The sequence below is a fragment of the Theropithecus gelada genome, chromosome 9 (genome assembly GCF_003255815.1).
Source record: "Theropithecus gelada isolate Dixy chromosome 9, Tgel_1.0, whole genome shotgun sequence".
In the NCBI taxonomy this organism is placed as follows: Eukaryota; Metazoa; Chordata; class Mammalia; order Primates; family Cercopithecidae; genus Theropithecus; species Theropithecus gelada.
The window spans coordinates 94,236,486-94,256,392 of record NC_037677.1 but is presented as its reverse complement, the minus strand read 5'-3'; the positions used below and the strand labels follow the sequence as shown (position 1 = coordinate 94,256,392).

The following is a 19,907-nucleotide window of genomic DNA, read 5'->3' as shown; positions in this document are numbered from 1 at the left end:
TAGAGACGGGATTTCTCCATGTTGGTTAGGCTGGTCTCGAACTCCCGACCTCAGGTGATCTGCCTGCCTTAGCCTCCCAAAGTGCTAGGATTACAGGTGTGAGCCACCACACCCGGCCGCATATTTGCTTTCTTCCCTTGAATTACCAGTTTGGGGACTGGAGGGAATGAGATGAATGTAAAACAACCTCAGAGGGCTGACTGGCCTTTTGAAGAAAACATTCAGGAGGGAGGGCCGTAGTTTCTAGGCATCCTATATTTCCAAGGACCTTAGAAGATTAAGTTACTGTCTGCTACAGAAAATGGATTTAATCTGTGTGGCATCTCATGTCCTGGTTTCTTGCCTATCAGAATTACTTAAGAGAGCTTCATTCTAACCAAGTACCAGAGTCTTTTTTCCTGCTGTAATTTTTCTCTTTGGATAATAAGGCTGTGAGAGGAAATCTCTTCATCATTGATGAAGGAATTTCCTTAACCTCATTCCATAATAGCTTTTTTTATTTTTTGAGACAGAGTCTCGATCTTATCGCCCAGGCTGGAGTGCAGTGGCATGATCTTGGCTCACTACAACCTCCGCCTCCTGGGTTCAAGTGATTCTCCTGCCTCAGCTTCCCGGGTAGCTGGGATTACAGGTGCATGCCACCACACTCAGCAAATTTTTGTATTTTTAGTAGAGACAGGGTTTCACCATGTTGGCCAGGCTGGTCTTGAACTCCTGACCTCAGGTTATCCACCCACCTTGGCCTCCCAAAGTGCTGGGATTACAAGTGTGAGCCACCATGCCTGGCCCATAATACCTTCTTTGCTTCCTTCCAGTTGGTAAAGTTTTTAAAAAAGTTTTTCTGTAATTGATGCAGAACAACAGTGTGCATATGTGTAACTTCGGAAATTAGAGTTTATGGTGTTAAATTTCTGGCATACCACATACACAAACATCCTGTAGGATAAATAGGGCAGGGGCGCATGCAAAAAAAGGTAACATATGATCTGTGATCAGTGAATTCCTCATTTTTTTGGAGATTACTTTAGAGCCCTTGTGCATTAGGATATGATATCTTTCCGGAGGGCAGGAAGCAGTATCATATTGGCATTAGATGCTGCCAGTGACTCAAGATCTACCACTGAATTGGCTTCTGTACTTTTGTTTTGTTTTGTTTTTTTTGTGAGACAGGGTCTCACTTGGTCACCCAGGGTGAGGAGTGCAGGGGGGGCAATCTTGGCTCACTTCAACCTCCCCCCAATGGGTTCAAGTGATTCTCATGCCTCAGCCTCCCAAGTAGCTGGAATTACAGATGTGCATCACTGCGCCCAGCTACTTTTTCTATTTTTAGTAGAGACAGGGTTTCACCATGTTGGCCGGGCTGGTCTCAAACTCCTGGCCTCAAGTGATCTGCCCGCCTTGGCCTCCCAAAGTGCTGGAATTATAGACATGAGCCCCTGTACCTGGCCTGCTTCTGTATGTTGCTCCTAGAAATGTAGCAATCCATTTACCTTGTTTGTTTGAAGCACCAAGTTAGAGGTAGGTACTTATATGAGGGAAAAGAGTTGGGGAAGAGGGATAAAGGAGCAGGGAAGAAAGAGAAGACTTAATATGTTCTTTGGCTGCAACCCTTTCTAGCAGTGGGTCTCTGAGCTGCACACACGAGCTGTTGTCTTCCCTTTACCAACTGGGAGAAACCTGAGTCTGACTGTAAGTAGGAATTGTCCGCCTATGCCCTCTCATTTCTTTCTAGATTCCTGCTGACTTGGTCTGTGGGCTATTTCAGTCAACTCGGATTTAACATCCTCTTTTTCTTTCGTCTTTGTAGAGGATCATTGCTGTCTTCAAACCCAAGAATGAAGAGCCCTATGGGCATCTTAATCCTAAGTGGACCAAGTGGCTGCAGAAGCTGTGCTGTCCCTGCTGCTTTGGCCGTGACTGCCTTGTCCTCAACCAGGGCTATCTCTCAGAGGCAGGGGCCAGCCTGGTGGACCAAAAACTGGAACTCAACATTGTTCCCCGTACAAAGGTCAGTGACCAATCTCCAGGAAACCTTACTGCCTGGCCACAGTTTCCTGGGGCCTAAGCCCCACTACATGTTAGTGGGACCTTGGGTCCAGTGGGGCCATTTGTATACCCTAAGTCTGGGTTCTCAATCTTTTTTCGGGAGGTTGGCAGGATTAGGCTCATGATTTGATCATCTGATGAAGGCTATCTTCTGAAGGATGCACACACAATTTTTGCATACAATTTTAGGAAATTCAAAAGCTTCTACTGCATGTTTATGGCTCCCTTGGTCTTTGAATCCCAGCTAACTCCAAGCTAGTTAGAAACCTAGTGACTTGGTGGCTTACTCAGACTTCTGAGCTATCCCAGCATTTTGATACAGTCTAGGACTGGCTAATGATCTAGGACTGGCTAATGACAGCTAAGCACTTCTGGAGGGTCTGACAAAGAAGACTTTAGGACAGGCTGAGGGTTAGAGAAATGGTCTGGCCTGAACCCTACGGGGAACTGACATGGAATTTTTCGCATTTATCTTTATGCTGTGGAATTTGGGGACTTGTCTGAACATATCAAAATAAGGATGCCAGATCCAGGCAGACTTACAGTCAGAATGGATTCGTACACATTTTGTATGCGTTATAGACATAGTTGAGGTTCCCCCCCCCAGCCCCCACCAATATGCTTGAATACAGAATTAATTCCATACAATTTCAGGGAGTTTACTGATACCAGGCTAAGCACTACAAGGTGTTCCATGAAACTCACCAAGGATTATGAGGGAAAGGAATCTACTGGTCAGCATATGAACATGTCCGTACACATCATTCACTGAGCACGTAGCTACCTGGGGTTTAGTAACAACTTAGGTGGAACTCTCATCTGATGCCCTGAGGCTGCTGAGTCATCCAAACCATCCTGGCTCTGTGCTTAGTCTTAACTAGTCTATGCTAGTTTATTTAGTTATTTACTAAATAACTAAAACCAAATTTATTTAGTTATTTATTAAATAACTCTCTGAGAATCTGATGAAACCTATAGACCCCCTTTCCAGAAAAAGTACATATATTTGCAATTATAGTTTTGGATATAATTTTAGGGCGATGGTTCATAAATGTTGCAGTCTATCCGTTGACCACCCCCCCAGGGAGCATGCCTCTAGATTAAAATCCCCTTGCTTAAAGTTTTCTTTTCTTTCTTGTTTTTAGAGATAGGGTCTTGCTCTGTTGCCCAGGCTGGGGTACAGTGGCACGATCACAGCTCACTGCAGCCTTGACTTCCCAGGCTCAAGCAGTCCTCCCACCTCAGCCTCTCAGGTTAGGATTACGGGCATGTGCCACCAAGCTTGGCCAATTTTTTTTTTTTTTTTTTAATTTTTTTCTAGAAACAAGGTCTCCCTGTTTTGCTCAGGCTGGTCTTGAACTCCTGGGCTCAAGCGATCCTCCTGCCTTGGCCTCCCAAAGTGCTGGGATTACAAGTGTGAGCCACCACGCCCAGCCTTGAAGATTTCTTCACAGGTTTAGATAGCAGACTCTCTGAGCAAAGAGATTGATCAGCAGATAGAAACTTCCCTTCCATCTGAGAGGAAAATATGACTATCGTGGATATTTAACCATGTCTGCTTTTTTGCTACTAAACTCCGAACAATTAGTCAACTAGTTTGTAAGTTATGGAAGTCAGAGACCACTTCTCAAGTTTTCCTCTCTCATTCTTAGCACCTAGCAAAATACTATATTTCTAGTAAGCATTCATGAAGTACCAGCTGAGTCAGTAAATGAATATCAAATCATGAGAACCAATACCAAAGTTCTCTCAACTTCAGGTCTAGAGAGAAAATGTTTGACCAGGCTTGTAGTTCCCATTTCACATCTAATTCACTGCCTGGCTTTGTGCAGCTCATTCTTTCTCTTTATGCCTTACTTTTCCCTCTCTGTGCAAATAGTTTTACAAGATGCTTTGAACATCTTGTATGATAATTAATGCTCTTAAGTCTCCTAACCTGAAATGCTTCTACTGGGCTCCTCTTAGACTCTAGAAACTTTTAAATTCTCCTTGCTCATCACTCTGTAGTTTTCTTCCTTTACTAGGCAAATAGCAGACCATGCCTGGCCCTATGCCTGCCTGCTCTGTTGGTGCTTCTGGAGCACTTGAGTTTGAATTCTTGCTCTGCAGTTTTTGATTTGTGTAACACTTGGGCAAGTCAGGCACAACGTAAATCCTCCATATGTTAGCCTGTGATATTTTTACGAGCTATTCTAATCCTTAGTGTCACCCCCACAATCCCTTTCTTCCCTATCTCTGGTCTTCCTCTTTCCCTGTTAGAGAACCTTCATGAGGCCTGAGGATCTTTTGCATCAGAAAGTCAGCAACAACAAAAATACTTGTCTTGGCTGGGCTCAGTGGCTCACGCTGTAATCGCAGCACTTTGGGAGGCTGAAGTGGGTAGATCACCTGAGGTCAGGAGTTCAAGACCAGCCTGGCCAACATGGTGAAAACCTGTCTCTACTAAAAATACAAAAATTAGCTGGGCATGGTGGTGTGTGCCTGTAATCCCAGCTACTTGGGAGGCTGAGGTGGGAGAATCGCTTGACCCTGGGAGGCAGAGGTTGCAGTGAGCTGAGATTGTGCCACCACACTCTATCCTGGGCAACAGAGCAAGACTCCATCTCAAAAAAAAAAAAAAAAAATACTTGTCTTCTGTGAGACTGAGATGAGACAGAACTTTGGAATCTTAACATATAGCTGCTAGAGAATAGTAAGAGGACTCCCCTTCCTGTCTCCCCAACTCTTGTGATAGGACTCTATCCAGTTGATCAGAGCATCTGTCATTATAGAAACAGGGCTCACATTGCATTGGAACTTCAAATGGTAAGGCTGTAATTCTCACTCACTGGCTGTCTCTGCTCTCTGCTTCTATGAGGTTTCAGGTTATAACAGTTTCATAGTCATGGGGAAAAAGTGGTTTATTAGGAAGAATGATAGAAAATAAATATGATGGGGGCAAAAGGGGATTTATGGCTTGAGAGAGCCAGAAGTTTCACTGTGGACACTGGCAAGGTAGCCTTAGAAAAGCTCCTTTTTCTTTATTCCTATGCCTGAGTTTTCTGATTTGTAAGGCAGGAAGTGCCTACTACAGTACCATGCACATCCATTTTAGGTACTCTATTAATACTAGATGGTAGGATGGAGTGATAGATGAGAGGCAGTTATTTTGCCTCTCAGGTTCATGGGAAAAAAACAGTTATTTGTAATAACTTTTACAAGGCTTAGGAAAATAGCTTTCTTATAAGTTTTATTTTAGGTATTTATATGCTAAAACTCACTTATTGCTGTCTCTGGAAGAAGCTTGTAACTCATTCATTCATTCACTTAATAAATATTTAATGAGCATGTGCCAACTACTGTGTTAGGTACTGTGGATGCTAATATAAATAAGATGTTCCCTGCTTCCTCAAATCTCATTAGTTTTAAGGGAGAAGTTAGATATACAAATGAATAATTACAAGACAATGTGATAAGTGTGACAATAGATGCATATGTGGATTACAGTGATGTCTCTGCAGTTTTACTTAAATCAAGTATAATATTGATGACCCGTTAAAAAATTTTTTTAGAGTAGGCAATGCATGCATCTAGTACAAAAATCAGAAGGCACATAGGATAAACAGAGAAAGTAATTCAGACTCCCTGCTACCCCTATCTCCTGGCCATTCAGTTTCCTTCCTCAGAGGCAGCCAGGATTACAGTATTTCTTGTGTAATATTCCAGATATAGCCTATACATAAAAATAGCAGTTAATTAAAATGAAAACCAATTTTAATGTTTATCTTTTGAATATGAATAATTTCACAAAGTAAAAAAATTCAAAAGGTCCAGGGCACAGCGGCTCATGCCTGTAATCCCAGCACTTTGGGAGGCCGAGGTGGGAGGATCACCTGAGGTCAGGAGTTCAAGACCAGCCTGGCCAACATGGTGAAACTCTCTCTCTACTGAAAATACAAACATTAGTCAGGAGTGGTGGCACACACCTGTAATCCCAGCTATTTGGGAGGCTGAGGCTTGAGAATCCCTTGAACCTGGGATGTGGAGGTTGCAGTGAGCCAAGACTGTGCCACTGCACTCCAGCCTGGGCAACAGAGTGAGACTCTTGTCTCAAAAAAAAAAAAAAAAAAAAAAATTCAAAAGGAAATAAGGGGGTATAGAGTAAATTGCAACTTGTTTGTATCTGGAAATAAAATGGGCATTTGGCCTAATCTAACCCAGGAGATGACAGTGTTAATCCTTGTACTTCATACTAGCTGCTGTAACAACCCCTAAATCTCAGTAGTTTAATACAGTTGGATTGTATTTCTTTTTTTTCTTTTTTTTTGGGGGGTGGGGGGACAGAGTCTCCCTCTGCAACCCAGGATAGAATGTGCAGTGGCGTGATCTTGGCTCACTGCAACCTCTGCTTCTGATGTTCAAGCCATCCTCCCACCTCAGCCTCCCAGGTAGCTAGGATTACAGACATGCACCACCATACCTGGCTAATTTTTTTCTTTGTGTTTTTAGTAGAGACTGAGGTTTCATCATGTTGGCCAGGCTGGTCTCGAACTCCTGACCTCAAGTGATCCACCTTCCTCGACCTCCCAGAGTGTTGGGATTACAGGCATGAGCCACCACGCCTGGCCAGGAGTGTATTTCTTGATTACATCTCAGACTCACGCCAGATAGGCAGCTCTCCTAGATACCACATCACTCATATAGTAACAAGGTATCCGAGGTTCTTCCATGGTATGGCTCTGCGATTTCCCAGCCCTTCTTTCCTAGCTGTACAGACTGGGGAATGTGAATTAAGGATTGTGGGAGATTTTAGTTGCCAGCAGTGGAAGTGTTGTACATACATAATTTTGTCATTATTTCATTGGCTCAAAGTAGTTATCTTCCCTCTCCTAGTTGCTGGGAAGGCTGAGAAATGTATTCTTTCTGTGCCCTGGAAGAGGAATAGTATTTGTGAACATCAAGCTATTTATTCTCTGCCATAGTGTTCTGGTTCCTTAAACTTGACTCTAACCTTAGTATCTCTCCTGTTTTCACTGTAGGTAGTATACCTGGCCAGTGAGACCTTCAACTATAGTGCCATTGACCGAGTGAAGTCCAGGGGCAAGCGGCTTGCGCTAGAGAAAGTGCCAAAAGTGGGACAGCGGTTTAACCGCATCGGGCTACCACCGAAGGTATAGACGCACTTCTGTGGCTTATCAAGGGTCATGATTTATAGTGACATAGTCATCCAAGTGGTGAAGCAAGGTGCCTACAACTCAAATATGGGCACGTGAATAACCTGCTCTGAGGATCCTGTCTTCCTCATTTCTGTCAAGTGGCTAAAGTTTAAAAAGTTGAGACCTAACTTTTCAGTTTACTCCTCTGATTCATTTGGATAGGTTCTTTAATTTGGATGGATGATCACTGTTACATCTCTTTTCTCCTATACTTGCAAGAAATGAGGATGTAAAGATTTGAAAAGTTTCCCTTCTCTGATACAAACTCCATAGGGCCTTAATGGGTATCTGGCATACGCCAAAGGTCTTTGGACTTGGGCAGTAGGGAAAAACCTTTGTTCCTTCCTCTTGGTTCCAGGTTGGTTCATTCCAGCTCTTTGTTGAAGGCTACAAAGATGCAGACTATTGGCTGCGGCGTTTTGAAGCAGAACCTCTTCCTGAGAACACTAACCGGCAACTACTGCTGCAGTTTGAGCGGTTGGTGGTGCTGGATTACATCATCCGCAACACTGGTGAGTAGCTGCAGGTGGTCCCATGCCCTGTGCCAGACTGTGTTGAGGCACAGGGAGGCCTGGAGGCTTGCAGGGCTTGGGAGTCAGAGTGCCTCGTCCAGACACATCATGTGTGGTTTTCAGAGGTGGTGATGCCTGGAGTTAGTATTTACGTTTTATCTTACATTCTTTGCTGGTTCCAGACAGAAGACACTTAGCTCTTCCAAAGCACTGTGAAGAGTACTCTTATCCTTGATCCCTCATCATTCTTGTAGCCTCAAGACCTGTAACAGGACAGTTTTGTCTTCCTCTAACTTCTTGAAGTAGATACTTAGATCATTGATAATTAAAAAAAATTTTTTTTTACAGTGCAATTTAAATTCAACTAACCTGGCAAAATGTACATGTATTGAGGACAAAATTTTTAAATTCAGACTGGACGCGGTGGCTCATGCCTGTACTTCTAGCACTTTGGGAGGCCAAGGCAGATGGATCACTTGAGGCCAGGAGTTCAAGACCAGCCTGGACAACATGGTGAAACCCCTGTCTCTACTAAAAATACAAAAATTAGCCGGGTGTGGTAGTACGCACCTGTAGTCCCAGCTATTCAGGAGGCTGAGGTGGGAGAATCTCTTGAACCCGGGAGGCGGAGGTTGCAGTAAGTCAAAATTGTACCACTGCACTCTAGCCTGGGTGACAGAGCAAGACTGTGTTTCCAAAAAAAAAAAAAATCTTTAAATTCACCTTACTGGACCTGTATTTTGTCTGATTTTTAAAATCATAGTAAAATGCATATAACATCAAATTTATTATCTTAACCATTTTAAAGTAGTATGAAATACATTCATATTGTGCAGCTGTCACTACCATCCATCTCCAGAGCTCTTTTATTTTGTTGTTGTTGAGATGGAGTCTCGCTCTGTCACCTAGGTTGGAGTGCAATGGCGCGATCTCAGCTCACTGCAACCCCCACCTCCTGGGTTCATGTGATTTTCCTACCTCAGCCTCCTGAGTAGCTGGGATTACAGACACCCACCATCATGCCCAGCTTATTTTTGTATTTTTTTTTTTTTTTTGAGACGGAGTCTCGCTCTGCCACCCAGGCTGGAGTGCAGTGGCCCGATCTCAGCTCACTGCAAGCTCCACCTCCTGGGTTCACGCCATTCTCCTGCCTCAGCCTCCCGAGTAGCTGGGACTACAGGCACCCGCCACTTCGCCCGGCTAGTTTTTGTATTTTTTAGTAGAGACGGGGTTTCACCGTGTTAGCCAGGATGGTCTCGATCTCCTGACCTCATGATCCGCCCGTCTCGGCCTCCCAAAGTGCTGGGATTACAGGCTTGAGCCACCGCGCCCGGCCTTATTTTTGTATTTTTATAGAGATGGGGTTTTACCATGTTGGTCAGGCTGGTCTTCAACTGACCTCAGGTGATCCACCCATCTCAGTGTCTCAAAGTGCTGGGATTACAGGCATGAGCCACCATGCCCGGCCTCCAGAACTCTTTTTATCTTGTAAAACTGAAGCTCTATACTCATTAAACAGTAACTCTTCATTCCCCCTCCCCACGTCCCTGGCAACCATCATTCTGTTTTCTGTTTCTGTGATTTTGATTGCTCTAAGTACCTCATGTAAGTGGAATAGTACAGTATTTGCCTTTTGGTGATTCGCTTATTCACTTAGCATAACGTCCTCAAGGTACATTTATGATGCAGTATATATCAGAATTTCCTTCCTTTTTAAGGGTAAATACTGATCCATTTTATGTATATACCACATTTTGTCTATCCATTCATCTTTCAGTGAACACTTGGGTTGCTTCTGCATTTTAGCTATTATGAACAATGCTACTGAGTGTATAAATATCTCTTCAAGACCCTGCTTTCAGTTTTTTTGAGTATATATCCGGAAGTGGAATTACTGGATCATATATGGTAATTCTATTTTTAATTTTTTGAGGAACCACCATACTGTTTTCCACTGCAGCTACGCCATTTTTACATTCCCACCAACAGCACACGAGGGTTCCTTCCAATTTCTCCACATTCTCGCCAGCACTTTTCCTTTTCGTATTTCATCTGCATTCTGCTGAATGTTTTCTATTTTGTTTTGATAGTAACCATCCTAATGGGTGTGAGATGTTATCGTATCATTTTGATTTGCATTTCCTTGATGATTAGTGATGTTAGGCATCTTTTTTTTTTTTTTCTCTTTGAGGCGGAGTCTCGCTCAGTCGTTCACACTGGAGTGCACTGGTGCGATCTCAGCTCACTGCAAGCTCTGCCTCCTGGGTTCACGTCATTCCCCTGCTTCAGCCTCCCAAGTAGCTGGGACTACAGATGCCCGCCGCTACGCCCGGCTAATTTTTTGCATTTTTAGTAGAGATGGGGTTTCACCGTGTTAGCCAGGATGGTCTTGATCTCCTGACCTCGTGATCCACCCACCTTGGCCTCCCAAAGTGCTGGGATTACAGGCGTGAGCCACCGCACCCGGCTGATGTTAAACAACTTTTTATGTGCTGATTGGCCAATCATATATCTTCTTTGGAGTTGGCTATTTTAGTCCTTTGCCTATTTTTGAATTTTTTTTTTTTTTTTTTTGGTCGTTATTGTTGAGTTCTCTCTACATTTGTTGAAAGTTCTCTGTATATCTGGCTATTAATCCCATATCACATATATAATTTGCAAATATTTTCTCTCAATCTGTTGCCTTTAGTTTTACTTTTTAAAGAGACAGAGTTATGCTCTATTATCCAGGCCGAAGTGCAGTGGTACAATCATAGCTCACTACAGCCTCAGACTCCTGGATTCAAGTGATCCTCCTACCTCTGCCGCATGAGTAGGAGTAGCTGGACTACAGGTGTGAGGACCACGCCTGGCTAGTTTTTAAATTTTTTGTGGAGACGAGGTCTCACTGCGTTGCCCAGGCTGGTCTCAAATTCCTGGGCTCAAGCAATCCTCCTACCTCAGCCTCCCAAAGTGCTGGGATTACAGGTGTCAACGACTGCGCCCGGCTTGCAACTGATTTTTTTGTGGATTGACTTTGTATGCTGCTACTTTGCTGAATTATTAGTTCTAGCAGTTTGTTTTTTTGGAAATTTTAGGGTTATGTACATAATCATATCTATGAACGGACATAATTTTCCCTCTTTTTTTTTTTTTCCCCCAATTGGGGGGCTTTTTATTTCTTTTTTCTTGCTTCAGTGCTCTAAGACTTCCAGTACTATGTTGAATAGAAGTAAAAGCAGGCATCTTTTCATTGTTCTTGATTGCAGTCTTTCACCATTATGATTTTAGGGTCCTTTTTGCCCACCTTGGCACCCTCAAGCTGTTTGCGAGCTGCTCCTAGAACTTGTGCATATCTGGCTGCCATGTGGCTGAAGAGTGGGGGTTGGGTAGCTGCTTGTGGGGCTAAGAGCCAAAATTGAATGAAATTAACCACAATTTACTGTGCAGGCTTTCCCCTGCAAGTTGGAAGCCCTCCATAGACTCCAGAGCTCCAAAATAATTACATCAGACAGATTTTTGCCAGTACAATTGTTGTCCACATGGGGAGACAGATTTCTGTTGTTTCCTACTCCACCATCTTCCTAGAATCCTCTCTTAAAGTATTGATATTTAGCTTTTTCCCTCCCCTCCCCTCCCCTCCCCTGCCCTCCCCTCCCCTCCCCTCTGCTCCCCCCTCCCCTCCCCTCCCCTCTGCTCCCCCCCTCCCGTTCCCTCCCCTCCCCTACCCCTCCCGTCCCCATACCCCTACCCCTCCCCGCTTCTTTTTTTTTGAGATGGAGTCTTGCTCTGTCACCCAGGCTGGATTGCAGTGGCATGATCTTGGCTCACTGCAACCTCTGCTTCCCGGGTTCAAGCGATTCTCCTGCCTCAGCCTCCCGAGTAGCTGGGACTACAGGTGCATGCCACCACGCTTGGCTAATTTTTGTATTTTTAGTAGAGACGAGGTTTCACCATATTGGTCAGGCTGGTCTTGAACTTCTGACTTCGTGATCCACCCACCTTGGCCTCCCAAAGTGCTGGGATTACAGGTGAGAGCCATCACGCCCAGCCTCTTCTTTTCTAACATACGCACTTCAGACTTTAATTTCATCTTAAGCATAGTTTAGGTGTATCATACAAGTGTGTATTTTTCCACTGTAATCAATCATTATAAAATATATTTAAACATTTTTTATCCTCTCATTTTATAGATGGAGACTATATTTTCTAATTTCCATTGTTCATTTCTTCTGTGTCCCGTAGTTTACTTACAATAATTTTTTAGCTGGTTAGTAGGAAAATTTCCTTTTTTTTTTTTTTTTTTTTTTTGAGACGGAGTCTTGCTCTGTCACCCAGGCTGGAGTGCTGTGGCCGGATCTCAGCTCCGCCTCCCGGGTTCCCGCCATTCTCCTGCCTCAGCCTCCGGAGTAGCTGGGACTACAGGCGCCCGCCACCTCGCCCGGCTAGTTTTTTTGTATTTTTTAGTAGAGACGGGGTTTCACCGTGTTCGCCAGGATGGTCTCGATCTCCTGACCTCGTGATCCGCCCGTCTCGGCCTCCCAAAGTGCTGGGATTACAGGCTTGAGCCACTGCGCCCGGCGGAAAATTTCAAAATACACAAAAGTAAAGAGACTGGTATAATAAACCCCATATACTTGTTACCACCTTCAATGGTACTGTGTAAAGCCTCACTTCCTGCTACCCCCATCCCTGCTGGATTTTTTTTTTTTTTCAACTAAGGCTTTTACTGGAACTGCTGGATTATTTTAAAGCAAATCGGAGACATAATTTTATAGTATCCATAGATACCTCCATATGTTCTTGAAGAGATACATTTTTTTTCAGTATAATCAGTATTTAATGTCCCATTAGTGTTCAGATTACCCCAGTTGTCTCATACAAAAGTGGTTTTTATAATTGGCTTGTTGAAATCATGATATAAAGGTCCACATATTACATTTGGTTAATATCTTTCTTTTCTGTTTTTTTGGAGATGGGATCTCACTATGTTGCCCAGGCTGGTCTTAAACTCCTGGGCTCAAGCAGTCCTCCCACCTCAGCCTCCCAAAGTGCTGAGATTACAGGCATAAGCCACTGTGTCTGGCCAGGTTAATGTGTTTCTTAAATGTCTTCAATTTAGGGAAAGTTTCACATTTTTTTCCCGTTGCCTTTTGTTTGTTGAAGAAACTGGATATTTGCCCTGTAGAATTTCCACATTGTGGATTTGACACCCTCTATTCTCTGTGTTTCCTGTAAATTTACTGCTTGAGTTTAAAGGCTTGATCAAATTCAGGTATGATTTTTTTTTTTTTTTTTTTTGGAGGCAGGGTATCACTCTGTTGCCCAGGCTAGAGTATAGTGGTATGATCATAGCTCATTGCAGCAGCCTCTAACTCTTGGCTCAAGCTATCTTGCCTCAGCCTCCCAAGTAGCTGGAACTATAGGCACATACCACCACACCTGGCTAATCTTATTTACAATTTATTTAGACATGGGGTCTCGCTATTTTGCCTAGGCTGGTCTTGAACTCCTGACCTCAAGTGATTCTCTGCCTCCTCAGCCTCCCAAAATGCTGGGATTTCAGGTACAGCCTCTGCTGATATTCTTAATATTGACTTTTATCTTTTTAAATGTATTAAGGATTTTATTGTGAACATTTTAATGTCTGTATATTTTTATTGTTTGGAGCCGCTACAGATCTGTTTTAATTTTCAGTTGTTGGCCGGGCGCGGTGGCTCAAGCCTGTAATCCCAGCACTTTGGGAGGCCGAGACGGGCGGATCACGAGGTCAGGAGATCGAGACCATCCTGGCTAACATGGTGAAACCCCGTCTCTACTAAAAAATACAAAAAAAACTAGCCGGGCGCGGTGGCGGGCGCCTGTAGTCCCAGCTACTCGGAAGGCTGAGGCAGGAGAATGGCGTGAACCCGGGAGGCGGAGCTTGCAGTGAGCTGAGATCTGGCCACTGCACTCCAGCCTGGGCGGCAGAGCGAGACTCCGTCTCAAAAAAAAAAAAAAAAAAAAAAAAATGTTCAGTTGTTTCTCTTTGTTTTTATTCCTGTCATCTTGTTTCTTTGTGTACCTGATTGTTTTTCATTGTCAAATACTGCCTATCAGAAATCGTAGAGCTGTATGAAGGCCTAAGATATTATTGTAAATCCTGTCTGGAGGAAGAAGATTTCTTTTGGCAAGCACCTAGGGCACTAACAATCCAGTATCACTTTAATTTCAGGTGTTGAGGTGAAGCTTGGTGTATTTCCAAGGTGTGGTAGTGAGTGCTTCAGGTCTTAACCCAAAGCATAGATGATATATGAGGGTCCCTTACCCCTGATCAGTCACTGGATTATAGTTTTTGTCTCTCTAGCTCCACAAGGCTCTTATAACAAGGCTCTTGTTCTACCTCTCAAGCTCATAGCCACCTCTTTCCAAATCGGCAAGTGCTCTAGGGGAAAAGAAGCCACAGTGCTGGGCTCCACTTCCTCCCATGGATTTCCTTTCTCTCCCAGAACTTCACTCTTGAATTCTTTGTGGTCTTGTTAAAATCTCCAGTACCTTAAAGAGATCTAAAAATATTTTATCCAGTGTTTGTAGTCATTCTCAGCAGAAGGGTTAGTCCAAGTGTCCAGAATACCTAGTCCACCATTACAAAAATTGAAAGTCATCCCCCTTTTTTCTGCTAACTTTATATTTCTGTTCACAGATCGAGGCAATGACAACTGGCTGATTAAATATGACTGTCCAATGGATAGTTCTAGCTCTCGGGTAAGAGGCTGAGATAAATCTTAAAGAGAATGAAGAGTATTTGCATAATACAGAAACACACAAAATGGTCAGAGATGTAGGTCATATAAGTTCAGAAGAATCGGAGGGTGCATACATTTAAAATTAATAGGTTAATATTTGGTATAGTTTTACTCAATATGTGTTTCAAGGACATCCTACTGACACACGTTAATAGGAATAGCATGAAGAAAGGGTCAAGTAGATTTGGAACATATTACGTACTCTGTTCCTTTCTTTGAGCTTCATATTGCACAGTAGCATAGTAAAGGTCTCAGAAGTACTACATTAAACAAACCTATTTAAATTTGATTTCTACCCTTTTTAAACCATGAGCCACTTTTCTCACAGTAGACCGCAAGTCCACAGAACATAAGTTTAGAAAACGCTGCTCCTGCAACTTTCTTTCCTTTCTCATTCCTTTCATCCTCCACCACACTTCTCTACCACTGTTCAGTCTGCATGTTTTACAAAATTAGCAGAAGGCTACCTGGGAAAGAGTGAGATTGGTTTTATTTCTTTTTTTGTTTTCTTTCTTTTTTTCTTTTAAGAAACAGGGTTGGCTGGGCATGGTGACTCAATCCCAGCACTTTGGGAGGCCAAGGTGGGAGGATCACCTGAGGTCAGGAGTTCAGCCTGGCCAACGTGGTGAAACCCTGTCTCTACTAAAAATAGAAAAATTAGCCAGGCATGATGGCGGGAGTTTGTATTCCTAGTTACTCAGGAGGCTGAGGCACGAGAATGACTTGAACCCAGGAGGTGGAGGTTGCAGTGAGCCAAGATTACGCCATTGCATTCCAGCCTGGACGACAGGGCAAGACTCTGTCTCCAAAAAAAAAAAAAAAAAAAAAAGAGAGAGATAGGGTCTTGCTCTGTTGCCCAGGCTGGAGTGCAGTGGTGCTATCCTAGCTCACGGCAGCCTTGGACTCCTGGGCTCAAAGCAGACCTCTCACCTCAGCCTCCTGAGTAGCTGGGACTACAGGCACAAAGTTTGTTTAATATTTTGTAGAAATGAGGTCTTGCTATGTTGCCCAGGGTGGGGTTTTTATTCCTTATAACTTTTTTACTTTCTCTAATAGTGGCTCTCAAATTTTGTGCCTGAATCTTCTGAAGAGTTATTTAAAATAGTACATAGATTCTTCAGGCATTTCCCTTAGAAATTGATTCATCAGGTCTGGTGTAAAACTCAGGATTCTGCACATTTAATAAGGCGTCTCAGGGGATTCAAATTCAGGCATCCTGGAACCACAGTTCTCGTTCCTGTGATGGCACCCATGAGCCTGAAGCATGGAGCCGCATAGTCAGTGATTGTCTCTGACATGGGCTGTCACAGGTGACATGCCCACTCTTTTTACATTCAGCTCTTGTCCTTTTCCTTTTCATGCACCACTAAAGCAGGAAAACAGACTCCCTTGTGCAGGAGCAGCCAGCTGTTATCTTCCGGGGCTCTGTTTTCTCGCTGGAAAATGTAGTTGTCACCAGTGAAGTAACATCTGAGTCAAGGTCCACACAAAAGGACCTTGGCCAACTGATACGGATTTTATTTCTTCTGTTCTGCTTTCGGGATTCTCATTTTCTTGCCCTAGGAGGAATGACTTATAGTTATCTTTATTATTGTCATTATCCTTCTTACCAAAGACTGTAGCAGCTCCTGGGGAGGTGTACCTTTTCTAAGATAAGAACAGGACTCTTGAGCCTTGAACAAGAGCCAGGTCAGAGGCCCCAAAATGTGCTAAGTTCAGATAACAACATGGAAGTCAGTTCAGAGAGTAGCTCAAGATAAGTTCAATAAGGATTGTTCTCTTGAGGGAGTTGGGATGAGTTGCTTTGCTACTCAGGAAGGGCCTGAGGGAGATGGGATTCCTCAGTCATTAGTCTTTCCTTGCTCTTCAGGACACAGACTGGGTGGTGGTGAAGGAGCCTGTTATCAAGGTGGCTGCCATAGACAATGGGCTGGCTTTCCCACTGAAGCATCCTGACTCCTGGAGGGCATGTAAGTCTCGAGACAATGGTGATCTGGCTCTTCCCTTGCTCAGTCTATTTTCTCATTGTGCAGTGGAGATGATAATGTCTCTATCATAGGATTATTCTAAAAATTAATGAAATAATGCAGTTTAGGCACTTTAACACAATGGCTGGCATGTGGCAACTATTTCATAATATAAGCTGTTTTTCTAATTTTTGTCTTCTATGATTCCCATTGCAAGCATAAAGGTGATTAGAAATCAGAAGCATAAGGATGAATTTTCTCATTGTCTCTTTGCATTCTTCTCGTTCTTTCTGAGGACTGTCTTTTTTTTTTTTTTTGGAAATGGAGTTTCTCTATTGTTGCCCAGACTGGAGTGCAATGGTACGATCTGGGCTCACTGCAACCTCCACCTCATGGGTTCAAGCGATTCTCCTGCCTCAATCTCCTGAGTAGCTGGGATTACAGGCATGCACCACCACGCCCCGCTAATTTTGTATTTTTAGTAGAGACGGGGGTTTCACCATGTTGGCCAGGCTGGTCTCAAACTCCTGACTTCAGGTGTTCCACCTGCCTCAGCCTCCCAAAATGCTTGGATTACAGGTGTGAGCCACTGCGCCTGGCCGAGGGCTATTTATTTTTTATTTTATTTTTATTTTTATTTATTTATTTTTTTTGAGACGGAGTCTCGCTCTGTCTCCCAGGCTGGAGTGCAGTGGCGCGATCTCAGCTCACTGCAACCTCCGCCTCCTGGGTTCACGCCATTCTCCTGCCTCAGCCTCCCAAGTAGCTGGGACTATAGGCTCCCACCACCACGCCCAGCTAATTTTTGTATTTTTAGTAGAGACAGGGTTTCAGTGTGTTGGCCAAGATGGTCTCAATCTCCTGACCTTGTGATCTGCCCGCCTCGGCCTCCCAAAGTGCTGGGGTTACAGGCGTGAGCCACCGCGCCCAGCCCTTTTTAAATTTTTTAATTTGTTATTTTATTGTTTTAGTGTATATTTCCTGAAATATCTTTTTTTTTCTTCTGTTTTCTGAGGACTATCTTTCCATAATTTATTCTATTTGTGTCTCTAAATATAAGCTGCCTATCAGTGTTCTGTCTTCCTTGTTACATCTCCTACCCTGTTGAAACTGAGAAGCTTTCGGAAAGGAGGAGAAATAAACCTAGGGAGTCAGTAGCCCCTTTTGCAGCATTGGTCTTCCTTTTCAGAAAGACCATCTCAGCATCTCAGTGGCAAGTAGTTGCTTCTAGACCCTGCATCTTGGAAAGTCATGTAATGTTTGAGAAAGAGCTCTGAGATAAGGCAGTCCTGGGTTTGAACCCTGGTTCCTCTACTGACTAGCTAGGTAACCTTTACGATTAAGAGCACTCGTAAGTTTTTGTTTCTGTTGTATATCAGGGAAGAGGGGTTCTCCTTTAGAAAGTGCCTTGACCCGGTGGAGGACGCAGATGAGCAGGGACTTTTCCAACAGCAGCTTTGCCTTTGGCTTTTCCTCTTTTCAGATCCTTTTTACTGGGCCTGGTTGCCCCAGGCGAAAGTCCCATTTTCTCAGGAGATAAAAGATCTGATCCTTCCAAAGATATCGGACCCTAACTTCGTCAAGGACTTGGAAGAGGACCTTTATGAACTCTTCAAGGTTAGCCCTGGGAACCTCAGCCCTGTTATCATATGGAAGAAGGAATTTTTAATGGTTTTTTAAATTGGTCCTGACACAAGCCAAGAGGAAATGGCTAACACCTTTTTGCCAACGAATAGCAAGATTTCCACATGTGGACAGCAGGACCTGGTTTGGATGGGTTTGAGAGAAATGGGCAGGGGTGATAAATCACAATGATGTGTCTCTCCTGTGCATCATGTGGCTGCAATGTATCTGCAGGGCTTTCATTTTAATATGGAGCACTGCAGCCTAGAGTTTGAGATGCAGAGGAAGATACTGACTTGTTTTCTGTTTCCTCATCTGTAAAGCAGGGAGTTCTTGTGGGAGTGGTTGACTTCACCAAGCTGCAGAAGCCTTATGCAGGTTTTCCTTATTAGAAAGTTTCTAACTGGGGGAAAAAATGGGTTCCTGTGAGGCATTCACACAGGTTCCATCTCCTTCTGGTCTTCTTTTGCAGAAAGATCCTGGTTTCGACAGGGGCCAGTTCCATAAGCAGATTGCTGTCATGCGGGGCCAGGTAAGCCTGGGACATCCTCCCAGTATCTTTTTGGTGTCTCTCTGGGAGGGTTGTGTGCTCAGGTTGAGCAAATGTTTGAAGCTTGTGTTTTACACCCTTTTTTTTTTTTTTTTGAGACCAAGTCTTACTCTGTCACCCAGGCTGAAGTGCAGTAGCATGATCTCCACTCACTGCAACCTCCGCCTCCCAGGTTCAAGCAATTCTTGTGCCTCAGCCTCCCAAGTAGCTAAGAGTACAGGCGCATGTCACAACGCCTGGCTAATTTTTGCATTTTTAGTAGAGACGGGGTTTTGCCATTGTTGGCCAAGCTGGTCTCGAACTCCTGACCTCAAGTGATGCACCTGCCTCGGCCTCCCAAAGCACTGGGATTACAGGCATGAGGCACTGTGTCCGGCCGTGTTTTATATCTTTTTTCAGTCTGTTCCATATATTATTTATGGCTCTACCCTAACACCTAGGAGAGGGAAGGTGGCCCTCCCAATTCTCCCACCTCTTCCCTTGTATCCAGTGCTTGATGAAGCACTTAATGTGTGCTTATCTCTGCTAGTTGCTAGGTAATTCATTGGTAGTTAAACTAATGCTCCCTGTCCTCAAGTTGCTCAAGGCAGGCTGTATGTTTTGGTGGTTAAGATCTGGGCCCTGGAGCCAAACTGTTTCACTACTTGGAAGCTCTGTGGCCTGGGGCAAAAGCCTCTGTTTTCTTGTTCATAAAACAGAATAGTAATAATATATTGCACAGTTGGCTGGAGGATTTCACGAGATAATGCTTATCAAGCGTTTAGTAAAAAGAGTACTGGGCACATGAAGCACTCAGATATTGATTATGGTTATAATTTTGTTGTTATAGGTACAAGTTACATTATTCCTTCTCTTTCCACTTCACCTTAAAGGGAGCTAAGGAAACCAAGGGGATTGTTGATCTTCCAAAGCATAGTAAAGAAATGCTTGAAAAATGGTTTGAAAACTCTGTGGGGTACTGGTATTATGCTTATCACTTTGAAGTCTTCTTAAAGAGAGCTGGGATGGCCTAGTTGTTAAGGGTACAAACTGGTCAGAGTGCCTGGGTTTTTGAAGCCTGGCTCTGCCATTTACTACCTGTGAGATTTTGGGCAAGTTACTTAAATGTCTCCTTCCCTTAGTTTCCTCGTGTCTAATGTGGGGTCAATAATAGTAGCTGAGACCAGGCATGGTGGCTCACACCTGTAATCCCAGCACTTTGAGAGGCTGAGGTGGGCAGATCACTTGAGCTAAGGAGTTGGAGACCAGCC

At 43.8% G+C, this 19,907-nt stretch overlaps 1 protein-coding gene across 1 annotated transcript in view; it reads left to right on the top strand.

Annotated features, from left to right (window-relative positions):
• PI4K2A (phosphatidylinositol 4-kinase type 2 alpha) overlaps positions 1-19,907 on the top strand; it is a 37,527-nt gene that overhangs the window by 9,472 nt on the left and 8,148 nt on the right. The window contains exons 2-8 of the mRNA XM_025397385.1: positions 1,808-2,008; positions 7,065-7,196; positions 7,600-7,753; positions 14,415-14,476; positions 16,388-16,487; positions 17,968-18,101; positions 18,580-18,639. Of these exons, the coding sequence (XP_025253170.1) occupies positions 1,808-2,008; positions 7,065-7,196; positions 7,600-7,753; positions 14,415-14,476; positions 16,388-16,487; positions 17,968-18,101; positions 18,580-18,639 (843 nt within the window). The remainder of the gene's footprint in view (positions 1-1,807; positions 2,009-7,064; positions 7,197-7,599; positions 7,754-14,414; positions 14,477-16,387; positions 16,488-17,967; positions 18,102-18,579; positions 18,640-19,907) is intronic.